Genomic DNA, 18,426 nt, shown 5'->3' with positions numbered 1-18,426 from the left:
CGTGTGTATGTGTGTGTGTGTGTGTGTGTGTGTGTGTGTGTGTGTGTGTGTGGGGGGGGGGGGGGGGGGGGGGGGGGGGTTGGTACTCACAGACACACTGGTCCCCGTCCAGGACGTGTCTCGCCTCGCACTGGTCACACAAATGTCCCCTGACCCCGGCCTTACATTCACACTGGCCCTTCAGAGAGTCACACACCAGATGGAGAGAACCTGCAGTACTACACTGACACACCTCACACTTCCCTCCTGGACCAGACGGGTTCCCATAGTAACCCACTGAACACCTGAGAAAGGGAGGGGGGAGAGAGAGGCGGGGGGATGGCAAATAAACAGTGAGAGGGAGAAATAAGGTAATAGAAAATGAAAATATAACGGTTGTCTCAGTCTGAGGTGTAGCGATGGCTTCTAGTGGCAGAGACACTAACTTTGATCCAACAAGTCACACAGTAGCTGTGTAGTACTCTTTCTTACCCCCACAGTAGCTGAATAGTACTCTCTCTTACCTCCACAGTAGCTGAATAGTACTCTCTCTTACCTCCACAGTAGCTGTGTAGTACTCTCTCTTACCTCCACAGTAGCTGTGTAGTACTCTCTCTTACCTCCACAGTAGCTGTGTAGTACTCTCTCTTACCTCCACAGTAGCTGAATAGTGCTCTCTCTTACCCCCACAGTAGCTGTGTAGTACTCTCTCTTACCCCCACAGTAGCTGAATAGTACTCTCTCTTACCCCCACAGTAGCTGTGTAGTACTCTCTCTTACCTCCACAGTAGCTGTGTAGTACTCTCTCTTACCTCCACAGTAGCTGTGTAGTACTCTCTCTTACCTCCACAGTAGCTGAATAGTACTCTATCTTACCTCTCACAGTAGCTGTGTAGTACTCTCTCTTACCTCCACAGTAGCTGTGTAGTACTCTCTCTTACCTCCACAGTAGCTGTGTAGTACTCTCTCTTACCTCCACAGTAGCTGAATAGTACTCTATCTTACCTCTCACAGTAGCTGAATAGTACTCTCTCTTACCTCCACAGTAGCTGTGTAGTACTCTCTCTTACCCCCACAGTAGCTGAATAGTACTCTCTCTTACCTCTCACAGTAGCTGTGTAGTACTCTCTCTTACCCCCACAGTAGCTGTGTAGTACTCTCTCTTACCTCCACAGTAGCTGTGTAGTACTCTCTCTTACCTCCACAGTAGCTGAATAGTACTCTCTCTTACCTCTCACAGTAGCTGTGTAGTACTCTCTCTTACCTCTCACAGTAGCGTCCCTCATAACCAGGCTTGCAGGCGTTACAGCGGAAGTCTCCCATCACTCCCTCCATTGCACAGGTAGGACTGAAGCTAAACCACAACACACACACAAACTGTCAAACAGTGCTATACACATAACTATATCTCCTCACTGCCCCCTGCTGGGAAAAGGTCTGTATTACCAGAGGATACCCATTCACTAAATCCCCCTTGAACTAGAATATTGCCAAGTAGCTTCAGCATTCTAAGATAATAAAAAAATCTTATGAGATTGAATATGTGCTAGTGTGAAATCAGTAGTTGGACTATCTCTTCAATGGAATGAGATATTATCCAAATTCAACATGTCACTCATCAGAACATGCGACTGACAGGGGGAGAGTGAGACAGGTACCTGTTCTCTTTGAGGGGGCAGGCACACAGAGAGCAGTCACTGACGGAGCCTTTCACGTTCCCATAGTACCCAGAGCCGCACACGTTACAGTGCTCGCCTGCTGTGTTGTGCTGGCAGCCCAGACATTCTCCCGTGTCCAGGTCACAGGCCTGGCTGTGGTTGTTACACTGGCAGGGCACGCAGGGCTGGATCAGGGGTCTCTTCCCCCGCAGGTTCAGATCAGTCACTGGTTGGCGGTAGTAGCCGGGGGCACACTCCTACACACACCACAAACGCACACCGATGACTGAGACAAAGTTAAATAATAGACTCAAAACACAGTAGTAAGTAGTAGTACATAATAAATGGTGTTGTTTTTGGTGTGAAAATCTGTCTGACCTGGCAGGACAGTCCAGCGTAGCCAGCTGGACACTCGCAGGTCTCTATCAGACATGCCACCTCCAGACCCTCTGACCCCTCCTCTGCCTCTAGGGCCGTATCCATGGTGATATTGGAGATTCTAGTGAAAGACAAACACAATATTGATATCATAGTCGCTTTACAGCGTCGACACAAAAATAAGTGTGTGTGCGCATGTATGTGTGTGTGCGTGTGTGTGTGTGTACTAACCTGCTCTGCTGCAACCCTGTACCATACGAGGCCTTGATGGTGATGTACTCGATGTTGCTCAGGACCGCCAAGAAATCGGAGTGACTCACAGCTTTCTCTGACACAGAGTTGAAATACTTCCACTTGTGCTGATCAAGAGAAATCAAAGCAGATTTAATTGTATTAATTCATTAGTAGGATTTGTAGGCTTTAGCTCAGCCGGATAACACAGTCTTGTAGCATGCAGGACATAATGGGTTTGAACCCATGGTAGTCCAACTAGTCCAGCTTTAGGTATTGTTTCTGGTGGCCTCCTTACCTCCGTCAGTGGGACGTCCTGACGTGTTTTGACCCTGTTGTCAGGGGCAGGCATATCGATGTAGATGACCTTCTTTCCCAGATGACCCCCCCTCATCAGGACCTGAGGCTCGTAGTTGGCCAGGCCGGCCCCATCCAGAGCATAGAACGCCACCATGTAGGACAGCTTCCCTCCATACGACAACAACTAACCAGAGAATAAGATGTGTATGTTTATGATTCAGCATCGCTCTCTCACAGACACAAGTAACAGAGGTCTGAGATGCACACCTTATTTCCCTGGTAGTGTTTGGGAAGCCTCCAGTAGTAGGGTCCAGGCAGTGTGATGTTTTCTTTCTCCCTGGTGTCCAGCAGCATCTCTGAGGCCTGGTAGTAGACCCCTTCCACACTGCCCTGGGGGTCACGCTGACTGACCACATGCAGCAGCTCTGGGTCAGACCCCAGTGTGATCTGTATGGTAAATATACACAAATGCATGAGCATGTGCATAGACATGCCCACACACATATGCCCCCACACACACACACATACACACACACACACACACACACACACACACACACACACACACACACACACACAAAGATGCAGACGCACATATTTGCTTCTCCTACAGTTCTTCATATCAAGAAATCTCACTATCGTGTCATTCAGTTTATTGCTAACTTTTCCCAATCAGTGAAGAACCACTCTCTTTCCTCACACCCCCACAAGTAGGTCTACCGCCAGCTCAGCTGTGCCATCTCTTATCACTAATTAGTACCAGGAAATAAATAGACCCAGCTAGCTACATCTGGGGTCCTTTCAGATTCCTCTGCCTGGGTGGCCCGGGAGGGGGGGGGGGGGGGGGGCTGCCACCTTCGTGTGCCCACACTAAATGGTACACAGGGCACGTGCGTCCTTGAGCCGGGCACCCAGCGGGCACACCAGGCTGCGAGCAGCAGGCACCGTACGTGGCATCACTAAGCAGCCGGCCCACAACAGATGGGCATCCTGTTTAGGCATCTGTCTGGGCATTTCATTTCCTCTTCATTGTGCCCAATTAAAATGAAGCTAATTAGGAGCATTCAGTTCACTCAAGAATAATGAGGATACAGACACTTTTCTTCATCCAGACACAGATGAGAAGAGTAGAGACAGAATACAGCTGACTAGTTACTGTGAGCAGGGACCGAGACATCGCCTGGATGACCTGACCAAATAGCTTAGAACTTCCAAATAACTCGTAGATGATAACTTCCTGGTCATGACACATTATCAGGAAAAACACCAGGCTCCAAGCATGAATCTTTAGATTTGACTTATGCCGTTGGTTAATTGGCTACAAGGTTATAAACAAGCCAGGGAAGACGATTTTGAGCCAAGTTGTTATATTAATGTTTGTTATTTGAAAAATATAAGAGTATTTACCAAACAGAGGTATTACCATCCCAAACGGAGAAAAGAAAGAACAAGTATTTTGTTTGAAAAATGTGCCGTAATTTCATATAGAGGTGGAGGAGTGAAGGCTGCTCAACCCCTTCAGACAATGACGGACGGTTTCTCTATCCTGTTAGCATAGCCACCCATCTGTAGAGGAAGCAGATGGGCGGGACTAAAACAGGAATCCTGGGCTGTGTTCAGGGACCAGAAATGTTCAGAACGTTGCATATAGAAAAAGAATGAATTGAGCTGACAAGATTCACTTTTCTATCCGACAGACCAGAATATCTGTTCTACATTATACATTTCTATCTGAACCTTCTATAACGTTTACCTCACTGAACAGACCCAAAGTTGAGTTTTGATAGACTTTACTCACCGGTACACGGACCATCCCACCGAGCTCCTCGCAGTCTGAGGAGACTCCGAAACAGAAACAGGGGCTGCAGCCGTCCGGGTTAGGACCAGATAGGCCGAAGGATCCCTTCTTACACTCATCACAGCCTCCTCCGCCCACATTGTCCTGGCAACCAAAGAACAATGAATTAAAACAGACAACATACATTCGAACGGACACAATAAAACAAAACACTATTGCAGACCATAACGGATATGATATTCCCCCATGTGGGTTTACGGCTTGTTTGTAAAACCAGTTTTACCAGAGGTTGCAGTACCTTGCACACACAGTTCCCTGGGGCCTCACAGCTGCACAAGCCCAGTTCCTTATCACAGAACTCCTCTCTGGTGCCGTTGATGTTGCAGTTGCACGCCGTGCATTCTGGGTAGCCCCTGTAGCCCATGGTGCACTGGTCACATTTCTGCCTGGCAAAATCCGGGTGGCACAGGCACTGCCCATTGGTGAGGTCACACTGGGTGGCAGAACTGCCCGCCTCACTGCAATCACATGACTAAGGGGGGCAAAGATTATATTTTATGAACACCTATTATGATATGAATGTGCTTATTAATAATTTATGAAGCATCTATGTCGGCCTTAAAATAACATACATAGGCATTTGTAGGCATTATAAAGGCTTATAAAGCTTATACAGTTGTGTTTATAGAGGTGTTTTACCTTACAACCTGCCACAGTGTCGTGACCCCAGTGACCTTCCTCACACAACTCACACTTTTCTCCTATGGTGTGGGGAGGGCAGATACACTTGCCTGTCGTCGCATTACAGTTTCCGTGGGTGTGGGCACACTCACACTCTGATGGAGAAGAGAGAAAAATAACAGAGAGAGAGAGCGAGAGAAAGAGAGAAATATACAGAGAGAGAGAGCGAGAGAGAGAAAGATACAGAGAGAGAGAGAGCGAGAGAGAGAAAGATACAGAGAGAGTGAGCGAGAGAGAGATGAAAGAGAGAAAGAGAGAGAAAGAGAGAAAGAGAGAAAGAGAAAGAGAGAGAGAAAGAGAGAGAGAAAGAGAGAGAGATAGAAAGAGAGAAAGAGATACAGAGAGAGAAAGAGAGAAAGAGAGAAAGAGAAAGAGAGAGAGAAAGAGAGAGAAAGAGAGAGAAAGAGAGAGAAAGAGAAAGAAAGAGAGAGAGAGATAGAGAAAGAGAGAGAAAGATACACAGACAGACAGACAGACAGACAGACAGACAGACAGACAGATAGATAGATAAATAGATAGATAGATAGATAGATAGATAGATAGATAGATAGATAGATAGATAGATAGATATGGGGGATAGAGAGAATGAAGATCAGATCAGAGTGAAACTCAAATGAATGTTAGTTAAAGTTTGGGTAAAGTTTGTGGCCTTACGTGTACACCCTCTGTCCTGGTAGTTGAAGTAACCATGGTAACAGCGGTCACATTTGTCCCCCGCCACCCCTGGGATGCATTGGCACCGCCCCTCCTCCTCACATGCTGTGGACACAGATCCTGATTGGCTACAGTTACAGTCTCTGCACCCCTGTCCACTGAGAAGACTGTGGAAGCCCATCTGGAAAACACACAGAAGAAAATACCAATTGTTACTAACTTCCATCAGCTAACCATCTGAATCTTCTTGATTTTCCCTCAAATATATCCAGACATACAGATGTAGGATCTTCAGACTTGATTTTCCCTGACAAAAAATGTAACAACCCCTACAAAAACGTCCATGATTTATATTCCACATAATAATTCACATTTCCTGTTGGTGCAGGATTATTTTCCTGCTGTAACAAACTGGCTCAAATTAAGATCCTACATCTGTAAAAATATGCATATTACTCTATCTGTATCCTTGGTAGAGAGCATGTAGCAGGATGCCAAGAGACACTAGAAGTAATACTTCTCCATGTCCAATGACATCATCACTATCAGCAGAGGGTCTCACTGTCACCAATCACCTCACAGTTACCATCTAACATGAACAGGCAGGAAGTATATCCCATCTCCTCTAATATTACTGGCGGAGGGCTTCATCTGTCTCTATCAGTCCTCTCTGCCAAAGCTGTCAACTCTCAGTCCACATTGGACCCAACGGAGAACCAGGAACCAGACAGCCAGGCCAGGTCATGGGTCAGAATTTACACCAGCCAGAGCATCTGATTCTGGGATTAGAGAGGCTGCCCCAACTTCCCTCCCCATCTCTCTATATTTACATCCCCAATTGAGTTAAACATGAATAAAACATACTGAAAGAGAGAGAAGCCCAAGACTGCTCGCTGTTCTCCCTAGATAAATATGATCTAAATTCATGAGCTTCTGGGTTTTATATGAACAGTCCTTTTGGTTCGATTAGAACAGTCCTTTTGGTTCCATTTGAACAGTCCTTTTGGTTCCTTTTGAACAGTCCTTTTGGTTCCATTTGAACAGTCCTTTTGGTTCCATTTGAACAGTCCTTTTGGTTCCTTTTGAACAGTCCTTTTGGTTCCATTTGAACAGTCCTTTTGGTTCCTTTTGAACAGTCCTTTTGGTTCCTTTTGAACAGTCCTTTTGGTTCCTTTTGAACAGTCCTTTTGGTTCCATTTGAACAGTCCTTTTGGTTCCATTAGAACAGTCCTTTTGGTTCCATTTGAACAGTCCTTTTGGTTCCATTTGAACAGTCCTTTTGGTTCCTTTTGAACAGTCCTTTTGGTTCCTTTTGAACAGTCCTTTTGGTTCCATTAGAACAGTCCTTTTGGTTCCATTTGAACAGTCCTTTTGGTTCCATTAGAACAGTTATTTTGGTTCCATTAGAACAGTCATTTTGGTTCCTTTTGAACAGTCCTTTTGGTTCCATTTGAACAGTCCTTTTGGTTCCTTTTGAACAGTCCTTTTGGTTCCATTAGAACAGTCCTTTTGGTTCCATTTGAACAGTCCTTTTGGTTCCATTAGAACAGTCATTTTGGTTCCATTTGAACAGTCCTTTTGGTTCCATTAGAACAGTCCTTTTGGTTCCATTTGAACAGTCCTTTTGGTTCCATTAGAACAGTCCTTTTGGTTCCTTTTGAACAGTCCTTTTGGTTCCTTTTGAACAGTCCTTTTGGTTCCATTTGAACAGTCCTTTTGGTTCCATTAGAACAGTCCTTTTGGTTCCATTTGAACAGTCCTTTTGGTTCCATTAGAACAGTACTTTTGGTTCCATTTGAACAGTCCTTTTGGTTCCATTTGAACAGTCCTTTTGGTTCCATTAGAACAGTCCTTTTGAACAGTCCTTTTGGTTCCTTTTGAACAGTCCTTTTGAACAGTCCTTTTGGTTCCATTTGAACAGTCCTTTTGGTTCCATTAGAACAGTCCTTTTGGTTCCATTTGAACAGTCCTTTTGGTTCCATTAGAACAGTCCTTTTGGTTCCATTTGAACAGTCCTTTTGGTTCCTTTTGAACAGTCCTTTTGGTTCCATTTGAAGAGTCCTTTTGAACAGTCCTTTTGGTTCCATTTGAACAGTCCTTTTGGTTCCATTAGAACAGTCCTTTTGGTTCCATTTGAACAGTTCTTTTGGCTCCATTTGAACAGTCCTTTTGAACAGTCCTTTTGGTTCCATTGGAACAGTCCTTTTGGTTCCTTTTGAACAGTCCTTTTGGTTCCATTAGAACAGTCCTTTTGGTTCCATTTGAACAGTTCTTTTGGCTCCATTTAAAGAGTCCTTTTGAACAGTTCTTTTGGTTCCATTGGAACAGTCCTTTTGGTTCCTTTTGAACAGTCCTTTTGGTTCCATTTGAACAGTCCTTTTGGTTCCATTTGAACAGTCCTTTTGGTTCCATTTGAACAGTCCTTTTGGTTCCATTAGAACAGTCCTTTTGGTTCCATTTGAACAGTCCTTTTGGTTCCATTAGAACAGTCCTTTTGGTTCCTTTTGAACAGTCATTTTGGTTCCATTTGAACAGTCCTTTTGGTTCCATTAGAACAGTCCTTTTGGTTCCATTTGAACAGTCCTTTTGGTTCCATTTGAACAGTCCTTTTGAACAGTCCTTTTGGTTCCATTAGAACAGTCCTTTTGGTTCCATTAGAACAGTCCTTTTGGTTCCATTTGAACAGTCCTTTTGGTTCCATTTGAACAGTCCTTTTGGTTCCAGTAGAACAGTTCTTTTGGTTCCATTTGAACAGTCCTTTTGGTTCCATTTGAACAGTCCTTTTGGTTCCATTTGAACAGTCCTTTTGGTTCCATTTGAACAGTCCTTTTGGTTCCATTAGAACAGTCCTTTTGGTTCCATTTGAACAGTCCTTTTGGTTCCATTTGAACAGTCCTTTTGGTTCCAGTAGAACAGTTCTTTTGGTTCCATTTGAACAGTCCTTTTGGTTCCATTTGAACAGTCCTTTTGGTTCCATTAGAACAGTCCTTTTGGTTCCATTTGAACAGTCCTTTTGGTTCCATTAGAACAGTCCTTTTGGTTCCATTTGAACAGTCCTTTTGGTTCCATTTGAACAGTCCTTTTGGTTCCATTAGAACAGTCCTTTTGGTTCCATTTGAACAGTCCTTTTGGTTCCTTTTGAACAGTCCTTTTGGTTCCATTTGAACAGTCCTTTTGGTTCCATTAGAACAGTCCTTTTGGTTCCATTTGAACAGTCCTTTTGGTTCCATTTGAACAGTCCTTTTGGTTCCATTTGAACAGTTCTTTTGGTTCCATTTGAACAGTCCTTTTGGTTCCATTAGAACAGTCCTTTTGGTTCCATTTGAACAGTTCTTTTGGTTCCATTAGAACAGTCCTTTTGGTTCCATTAGAACAGTCCTTTTGGTTCCATTTGAACAGTCCTTTTGGTTCCATTTGAACAGTCCTTTTGGTTCCATTTGAACAGTCCTTTTGGTTCCATTTGAACAGTCCTTTTGGTTCCATTTGAACAGTTCTTTTGGTTCCATTTGAACAGTCCTTTTGGTTCCATTAGAACAGTCCTTTTGGTTCCATTTGAACAGTTCTTTTGGTTCCATTAGAACAGTCCTTTTGGTTCCATTAGAACAGTCCTTTTGGTTCCATTTGAACAGTCCTTTTGGTTCCATTTGAACAGTCCTTTTGGTTCCATTAGAACAGTCCTTTTGGTTCCATTTGAACAGTCCTTTTGGTTCCATTTGAACAGTCCTTTTGGTTCCATTTGAACAGTCCTTTTGGTTCCTTTTGAACAGTCCTTTTGGTTCCATTAGAACAGTCCTTTTGGTTCCATTAGAACAGTCCTTTTGGTTCCATTAGAACAGTCCTTTTGGTTCCATTAGAACAGTCCTTTTGGTTCCATTTGAACAGTCCTTGCCCAGCCAAAGACCCCTCCCCAACCAAACAAACCAACTCTGCTCTAAATAAGCAACAAAATATTATCCCTCTGTCTGTCTCTCTCTCTCTCCCTCCCTCCTTCCCATATTCCCTCGCTACCTCTCTCTTCCCTATCTCTCTTTGCCAGGGTGTGAGCAGACAGACAATCTGATCGTGCTAATGAATATATCCAAAACATTGGACTGCATTTTGACCAGCTGGTCTTTATTGGAAGGCGGGTGTGGGAAGCAGGACGCAGGGAGGAAAGAAGCAGGAGACCTTGGACACCCTCTGAGAACTAAGCGTTCCAATGGACTGGGCTGGAAACTTAGCATGCCTTCCCAAATTCAAAATACTAATTGCAGGGAGAGGTATGGGAATAGGGTGGAATTACACAGAAAATGGAGGGTGGAAGGAAGGGCCTGGACTTTTTCTTGGTGTGACCAGAGACCATAACTAGGGACAATAGTTTTTTTCTGGTAAGAAAAACTCTTGGCCCTATGGTATGTGAGTTTGAAGTTGTGAATATATTATGAAACAGATGAAGATATCCAGTCTACATACCTGACACTGGTCACACTTCTCTCCCACTACGTTGGGTTTGCAGGTACACTGTCCAGTGAGCAGGTCACACATGGCAGAGTATGACCCATTTCCATGGCAACTGCAAGCTACACACAGGGGAGAAATAGGAGTAAAACAGTCGTTAACGTACATGTTTATAACACCAGGACACTTGCTCCAATTTAATGTTGAAAATAATATCGGTAAGTGGAGAGATATATCCTAAAATAATCAAACAATTCTCAAAGAACCATTTTGATTATGAAATACAGGTTTTTTTCATGAAATATAGACATTACACAGACATGGAAAATATTGTAGAACGGTTACTGCAAGGAGGCTGACTTGCAGTATTACGATATTCCCCTAGATGTCACTCTATCCATTATAAAGAGCTCTTCTACAGTTGCCTTTCATAAGAAGGAAATACACACATTTGAAGTAAAATTGCACATCTATCACAATATATTTGACCATGTTTGATGGTGAAATGAACGCCATTCTAGGTGTTGACTGAATCCATTACCAGCATCACATATTTCACTATGAACATTAACTTCCTATTCTAATAACATCTTCAGATTTTCAATGTTGTGGTATGCTGACATTGTCACAAAACCAGGTCTGGGAATGATGCATAATTACCATAATTCTTATAAGACTTCATAAACTGTTCATGAGCTGCCTTGAGAGGGCAGGTCCCATACCATATCTTAACCAATTATTTATGTAAACACTAGACTGACAGGGGGCGCTGTTTAACTCTCCGTAAAAAATATTGTCAAAAAATATTTTGGAAGCTATAGAAAGGCATTTATTGTCTACATTTGTTTTTGACACGTTTATTATATTACAGACACCTTAATGCATACTTTTAAATTAGATTATGTCAACTCAACATTAACATTTTCCTAAAGGTATATTATTTGAAACTACTGTTACTGTCCCCACTATAATAAAAAAGATATGCAATTTTGTCCTTTGTCCCATTTAATTGAAATGCTGTAGAATTCCATTCATTCCTATGGAGGACTGCTCCTTCTGGAGAGTACCAAAATGGACGATCAGTGGCTTCAAAGCCTCTCGTTGGCAAATACATAGCATTAGCAATCCAGGGTTTATACACATCATTGTTCGTATCCCAGCAGGGATTGAGCCTAAACTTTCGCCTCCCAGTGCCTAAGGTAACATGGCTGAGTCTGTATTCACGAAGCGTCTCAGAATAGGATTGCTGATCTGGGATCAGGTTAGCATTTTAGATCATAATGAATGAGATTACATGGTCAGGGAGGACCTGATCCCAGATCAGCACACCTCTATTCCGAGACACTTTGTGAATACGGTCCCTGACCCATAACAGACCTTATTGTTAGGAACAGGTCAGACACGTGACGACGCAGAACTAGGTCAAAGTTGAGACTTAATCTGTGAATGGTTGGCTATGTCCTTCACTCAGCATTCCACTGACTGACTAAATGCTACTCAGAAACAAGCAAAAGTGTCTATTTCCTGTCTATTTTCACTGTGTAATCTGTGACCTGATTTGGTACATATTATAGATGCACTGCACATCTAGGTGAAGGATGTTTCTTGTAGTAAATTTGTATCTGTGAGGGGATCTGTGGAAGAATCCTCTATAAGGACAAAAAACATCATCATCATCATCACAGCTCTCTTACCCTGGCAGTTCTTGGCAGTGATGGCGTCACCATAGTAGCCGTCCTCACACCTCTCACAGTCGTCTCCGCTGGTGTGGCTGTGACACTTCAGACACACACCGCTGCTGGTGTCACAGTGGCCCGGGTCCCAAGGGTCCACGTTTCCGTTACACTCACACAGCACACACTCCTTGCCTGCCACAGTCGGGTCGCCATGGTAACCATTAGCACACCTGGAGAAGTCAAAGTTCGAAGATTAACACATAATATAATCAACTTAATCATACGATTCATGAAATGGTTGAGACTAGAATTGGTGTATACTGTAACTGAGTTTCACTTATAATACATATTTGTCCATGCAAACTGTTGAGTGTAATTACTAATATGTACTTAGCAACAAGTGAAACATGTCTGATTATATAGTATAGGTCTAAGAAGTGAAGGCAGGGTCAAACAGACAAGATTAGGTTTAAGAACATTTGGTCTACAGACCTCTCACACTTAGTCCCAGTGTAGCCCTGCTGGCACTGGTCACATGTCACCTGTCCAGGGCCCTCCAGGAGACAGGTGGGGCTGAAACTGAAGAAGAGACCAGCAGGGTGAATAGACAGGAGTGTTAGGGTCTGCATGACGTATCACTAAGAGCTACAGATTTTATGATGATGATTTGTGTTTCTATAGGGCTTTTCTTCAACTTGAAGCATTTCATATTGTATGGGGGCCTCTTACACCTCTTATCTCCACTACTAAAATTGTTCCACAACTACGTTTATGCTTCGTATCTATTCACACAATAAAGTATCTGGGGCAGTTGAAACATTCTGTTGTTTACATAAGAACCTAGACTGAGTGCACATAACATTAGGAACACCTGCTCTTCCCATGCCATGGACTGACCAGGTGAATCCAGGTGAAAGCTATGATCCCTTATTGATGTCACCTGTTAAATACACTTTGAGACAATTGAGACATGGATTGTGTATTTGTGCCATTTTTCAAGAACTGCAACACTTCTGGGTTTTTCATGCTCAACAGTTTGTATAACATACTTTTAATGTCAAGGTGTGTTTAAAGGCGAAGTCAGGTGCAGGAGAGCAGAGTATGATAAATAAAGCGCACTTTATTATAGTTCCAAACCGGGAGCACAACAAAACAAACGCACTCCAAAAAACGGAACAATAACGGAAAGAGCTAAAGATCACCGCTTGTCATGAAAACAATTACACACGAAACAGAGGGTTAAATACAAGTAGATTGATTGGGGAAATGAGAACCAGGTGTGTATGAAAACAAGACAAGACAAATGGACATATGAAAAATGGAGAGGTGATGGCTAGAAAGCCGGTGACGTCGATCGCCGAACGCCACCCGAACAAGGAGAGGAGCCAACTTTGGTGGAAGTCGTGACATTTAAACTGGAAAAACTTGTCCCGATTGGTATTTTTAAATCACTGACGAATGATCTTGATACTGATTCACTGACTTGTCAATGTTTTTAATTTGCTGTTTTTTATTTAATTTTTATTTTTTTCTTTCTTGTGAATTCTATGGTTTTTACTAGATTTACTTGTAGTTTTTCATGTTGTTTGTCTGTAATTTTTGTAATGACTTGGTGCTGCCTATCTTGGCCAGGACGCTCTTGAAAAATATATTTTAAATCTCAATGAGCCCTTCCTGGTTAAATAAAGGTTAAATAAAATGAAAAATAAAGAATGGTCCACCACCCAAAAGACATCTAGCCAACTTGACACAACTGTGGGAATCATTGGAGGTAACATGGGTCAGCATCCCTATGGAACGCTTTCGACACCTTGTAGAGTCTAACAAATTGAGTCTGTTCTGAGGGCAAAATGGGGTGCAACTCAATATTAGAAAGATGTTCCTAATGTTTTGTGCACTCAGTGTGTAACGGCCAAACTCTCCACCACCCAGCGCCCACGCACATGTGACCTATCTATCGCCATGGAGAGGGTTTCTAGAATCTGAATGAATGGTACATTGGCACAGAGTTGGCACAGTCACTCACTTGTTCGTCGCCACTATCAGCGGGCAGGCACATCTCTGGCAGTCCTCTGGGGTGCCCTCTGAGGTGTCGCCATAGTAACCGGGAAGGCATTGGTTACAGTGGGGCCCAGTGGTATTGTGAGTACAGTCCTGGGGAATGATTTAAGGCAACAGTGTCCCAATTAAACTTCTTCCTGCTCTGACACACATGTCCTTACACTGCCATACACTCCATAGCAACCACAATCTCTTGGGATAAAACCTCCACTGCCATGTTAAAGGGATAGTTCGCTTTTTTCCAACTTAAAAAAACTGTTTGGATGACCACCCTAGATAAGTAAGATAAAACTTTGAAATGTGAACTATCCCTTTAAGTGCACCAAACTGCTAAACCTAACCGAATCAAAGTGAATCATCTTCACTTATTCAATTGAACATAGTAGCTGCTAGGTTTAGCATGCCTTTTGATTCACATTGTATATTGACAGAATGAATGCCTGGCAGTAGCCATTGGATAAACATTGCTTTGTCACACGCCATTTAAACACCTAACACAGCATTACTCAGGATTAACTTGTCATCCAATAGAGGGAGGAATTCATTTGAAACCCAAACCCGAATTCATTTGAGCCCAAACTGCGCACACTGTTCCCTATAAAGCCGTGCACTGTATAGGGAATAGGATGGTCGGCTCTAGCCAAAAGTCGTACGCTATATAGGAAATAAGGAAGCCATTTTAGACCCAGCCAGAACAGTAACCCATTATATGGCTGTCAACAAACACAGCTCAATCCAGGAAGCTTCATACTGAGGGTTTGTTCATTGGTTTAGCCTCTAGCTGTGAAGTGAAGCTCTAACTAGTTTAGAGGTTAGCTAGTGCAGATGTTAGGGTCAGATAAACGGCTGGAAGTGACCATGTCCTTATTTTACAAAGATGGTGGTGGAAGTAGACGCGATCACACTTAGATCCCACAAACAAGCCATAGATGTATGGTATACCTATCACAGGAGGTTGGTGTTACCTTAATTGGGGAGAACGTGCTCGTCTTAATGGCTGGAGCGGACAAGGTGGAATGGTATCAAACACATCACACACATGGTTTCCATTTGCTCCGTTCCAGCCATTATTATGAGCCGTCCTCCCCTCAGCAGCCTCCACTGATATCTATGGGTCATATTCCTACGTCTCTGGCCCCTGTCTAAACATGACGTTAGACAGAAAGGTGACTCGCCGGACAGACTCCATTGACAGATGTATGGAATATATTTATGGTATGTCTACTTCTCATATGTCTACGTCTCTGGCCCCCTGCTGTCTAAACATGACGTGGGACAGATAGGTGAGACTCACCAGACAGACTCCGTTGATGTCACATTCTGTAGCGTGGTCGTTACACTCACACTGGAGACAGTTACCTCCGAACAGGATCCCGCCGACGCGATAGAATCCAGATGAACAAAACTACAAACACAGAGAGAAACATCATCATTTTGCGGTCACTTTTACCCAAAGTCACATAAAATAAGAACGGGTATTCAGACTATGTGGCACAACTTTCCACGACATAGACTGACCAGGTGAATCCAGGTGAAAGCTATGATCCCTTATTGATATCACTTATTAAATCCACTTCAATCAGGGGAGGAGACAGGTTAAAGAAGGATTTAAGGCCTGAGACAATTGAGACATGGATTGGGAATGTGTGCCATTCAGAGGGTGAATGGGCAAGACAAAATATATTTAGTGCGTTTGAAAGGGGTATGGTAATAGGTGCCAGGCACACCGATTTGTATCAAGGATGGTCCACCACCCAAAGGACATCCAGACAATTTTACTGTTGGAAGCATTGGAGTCAACATGGGCCAGTATCCCTGTGGAACACATTTGACACCTTGTAAAGTCCATGTGGCTGTTCTAAGGGCAAAATGGGGGAGTGAAACTCAATATTAGGAAGGTGTTCCTAATGTTTTGTACACTCGGTGTATAACATGATTTAGAAATTGTGTTTATCTGAAGTGATCTATAGTAAACACATGTATTGAAAATATATGGATTATCTGAGAATTGAACCCACAACACTGTTGCTCTTCTAACTCTAGCTATGCATAATGCATAATGCGCTTTGCTTTTACAATGGATGCTGACACAGCTCAAGTCATTAACTAGACTAGACACATACAGTAGGAAACAGTATCAACCCGGCCACCGTCACATGACCTGGGTGTTTACCTCACAGGATGTGCCCAAGTAGCCCCAGGGGCACTCACACTGCTCCACGTCCCGGGCCTGGACTGGGTTAGCAGCCCTGATGTCTGCCATGTCCAGAGATACGGTGCTCAACCTGAGTGCCCCCTCTGCGCTGGCATTGAGGTGGCCTCTGATCCTCAGTCCGGCCAAGTCCGCCAATACGGTCATCAGCTCGTCCCTGTCAACCCTCTGGCCTGTGTATAGGTCTACAAAGCCCTGCGGTAGGAGCTCCACGGAAACAAGCTGCTCCCGCAGGGGAGTCAGGAAGAGCTGCTTGGGGGGCGTCTGACGCAGGATTCTCCCGTTCCCCTGGGGACGCATCCAGACAAGGCATTTAGCAACAAATGTTGATTTATATTAACGGGGGTTGGTATACTCAATCCTTAGGAATGGTTCTAGATTTAGGGGTGATTCGGGTGATTCCATAATGGTAATCAAATCTATAATGGTCTAGAAGTTTATTTTACTGTAAACTAGGTTCACAATCTTGCATTCCACAGCTAATATCATAGCCAGGTTGAATACATATCCAGTTTGCATAATATTAACTTACCTCAATAATCAAATCAAACTGTGATGGCAGAGAATTGTCCACATTGTCCACAGAAACATCATAGGCTACAGTGTAGTTTAAAAGCCCTCCATATGATGTCAGCTTCACAAAGCAATGGGAAAAAACGAAAAGGGGAAAATTGTAAAAATAAAGTGTTAGACTCAAGAAAACATTACCTACAGCAAATATGCAATAGTCGAAATTCGTTACACTAAATATTGAAGTAAAATCAGGCCCACGGGGATAATTGCTGCCTCGATCTTTCTCTCCCTCCCTCCAGATATTAAGGCCATTCCAGAAATAATGACTAATTTTAATTAATTAATTCTAATCACTGGAGGGGCTAATGGGTACAGTAGAACACACATGACAGGGTTCTAATGAATGGAACCTCGTTAATTTGGCAATTAATAAAGTGCCCGGCCCTACTTGACTATAATTACAGGGCACCCTGTATTAACACACAGTGGGGGGAAAGAAGGATGACTACAAATGACTAGTGGAAAAAGAGAGAGGTAGGGGGAGTAAGAGAAGAGAGAGAGGAGAGTGAAAAAGAGAGAGGTAGGGGGAGTAAAAGAGAGAGAGGAGAGTGAAAAAGAGAGAGGTAGGGGGAGTAAGAGAAGAGAGAGAGGAGAGTGAAAAAGAGAGGTAGGGGGAGTAAAAGAGAGAGAGGAGAGTGAAAAAGAGAGAGGTAGGGGGAGTAAGAGAAGAGCGAGAGGAGAGTGAAAAAGAGAGAGGTAGGGGGAGTAAGAGAAGAGAGAGAGGAGAGTGAAAAAGAGAGAGTTAGGGGGAGTAAGAGAAGAGAGAGAGGAGAGTGAAAAAGAGAGAAATACAGTAGCAAGAGAGACAGAGAGAGATTAATCTATAGCGAGAACAGAGGCCTATTTCCTCCCTCCTGTGGGGATTGTGAAATCAATTTGTCCCAAGCTAATACATACAGGTCATTAGCTAGCTGAACATGTCATTGTGATGGACAACTTTGAGTTCAGAAGGAATACAGGAACTCCATAGGTGAGAGTTTAGCATTGGTAGCATAGGTGCAATATACTGTATGTCAGCAAAATGCTTACCCTGTTCCCCAGGAAGCAAAACGCTTACCCTGTTCCCCAGGAAGCCCTCCGGAGCGGCCCAGGTAGACACAAAACGGTACGACTGGATCATGGTGATGCTGGGGACAATGAGGTTGTTGTCGTCATCAGTGAGGGGTGCCGTGTAGATGGAGACGCTTTGGGTAGGAAGGAGCCATCCATTGGAATCAACAGTCTATGGGCCAGGAGGAATTTGTCATGAGAACATCACAGGCTGATCCAATTTACCGGTTATGTGTTATTGAGTTCTACAGTATCAAAGAGTTTAACGGCTCCCAACAAAACGATGTGGAACCATTGGAGTTGGTTGCGGCATATTGTGGATATTCTTGTCCAAAGGAACAACTAAGTAATTAAATGGATGTGTGGACGAGAGTGTATTTGGATGTGGGAGTTGCGGTGTATTACCTGAAACAAAGACCAGGGTGAACTCTCACACACGTCAGACACACCGAAGCAGAAACACTCTGTGCATCCCTCAGGGTTACGGTCCTCCAGGTTGTAGAAACCCTGCTTACACAGGTCACAGTTGGCCCCCATCACGTTCTCCTAAGTCACACACACACACAATGGAGAAGATCAGTTTAAGGGGATTAGTTTGGTAGGAACATTCAGGGACAATGAGCACAAGACTGTCTTAGCCTGTTGAGCTAAAACCTAGGCATTAGCTCAGGGAGCTAA

At 43.6% G+C, this 18,426-nt stretch overlaps 1 protein-coding gene and 1 non-coding gene across 2 annotated transcripts in view; both read right to left on the bottom strand.

Annotated features, from left to right (window-relative positions):
* Nucleotides 1-18,426, bottom strand: part of LOC110490937 (laminin subunit alpha-1) — a 68,915-nt gene that overhangs the window by 26,771 nt on the left and 23,718 nt on the right. Inside the window, exons 11-30 of the mRNA XM_036943995.2 lie at nucleotides 18,154-18,294; nucleotides 17,756-17,920; nucleotides 16,658-16,759; nucleotides 16,087-16,413; nucleotides 15,208-15,318; nucleotides 13,879-14,006; nucleotides 12,345-12,431; nucleotides 11,871-12,082; nucleotides 10,192-10,298; nucleotides 5,740-5,920; nucleotides 5,044-5,180; nucleotides 4,643-4,876; nucleotides 4,345-4,488; nucleotides 2,814-2,993; nucleotides 2,545-2,730; nucleotides 2,247-2,374; nucleotides 2,016-2,136; nucleotides 1,638-1,894; nucleotides 1,244-1,333; nucleotides 91-284 (exon numbers count right to left, since the gene is read on the bottom strand). Coding sequence (XP_036799890.1) covers nucleotides 91-284; nucleotides 1,244-1,333; nucleotides 1,638-1,894; nucleotides 2,016-2,136; nucleotides 2,247-2,374; nucleotides 2,545-2,730; nucleotides 2,814-2,993; nucleotides 4,345-4,488; nucleotides 4,643-4,876; nucleotides 5,044-5,180; nucleotides 5,740-5,920; nucleotides 10,192-10,298; nucleotides 11,871-12,082; nucleotides 12,345-12,431; nucleotides 13,879-14,006; nucleotides 15,208-15,318; nucleotides 16,087-16,413; nucleotides 16,658-16,759; nucleotides 17,756-17,920; nucleotides 18,154-18,294 — 3,232 coding nt within the window. The remainder of the gene's footprint in view (nucleotides 1-90; nucleotides 285-1,243; nucleotides 1,334-1,637; nucleotides 1,895-2,015; nucleotides 2,137-2,246; nucleotides 2,375-2,544; nucleotides 2,731-2,813; nucleotides 2,994-4,344; nucleotides 4,489-4,642; nucleotides 4,877-5,043; nucleotides 5,181-5,739; nucleotides 5,921-10,191; nucleotides 10,299-11,870; nucleotides 12,083-12,344; nucleotides 12,432-13,878; nucleotides 14,007-15,207; nucleotides 15,319-16,086; nucleotides 16,414-16,657; nucleotides 16,760-17,755; nucleotides 17,921-18,153; nucleotides 18,295-18,426) is intronic.
* On the bottom strand, nucleotides 4,008-4,150 carry LOC118938968 (small nucleolar RNA SNORA29). The gene has a single exon (XR_005036362.1). It is a non-coding gene; the product is annotated as a small nucleolar RNA SNORA29 (small nucleolar RNA).

This window comes from Oncorhynchus mykiss, chromosome 15, assembly GCF_057628025.1.
Source record: "Oncorhynchus mykiss isolate SJ-2025 chromosome 15, ASM5762802v1, whole genome shotgun sequence".
Taxonomy (NCBI): domain Eukaryota; kingdom Metazoa; phylum Chordata; class Actinopteri; order Salmoniformes; family Salmonidae; genus Oncorhynchus; species Oncorhynchus mykiss.
The sequence above is the reverse complement of the archived record's forward strand: the minus strand, read 5'-3'. Positions and strand labels throughout refer to the sequence as shown.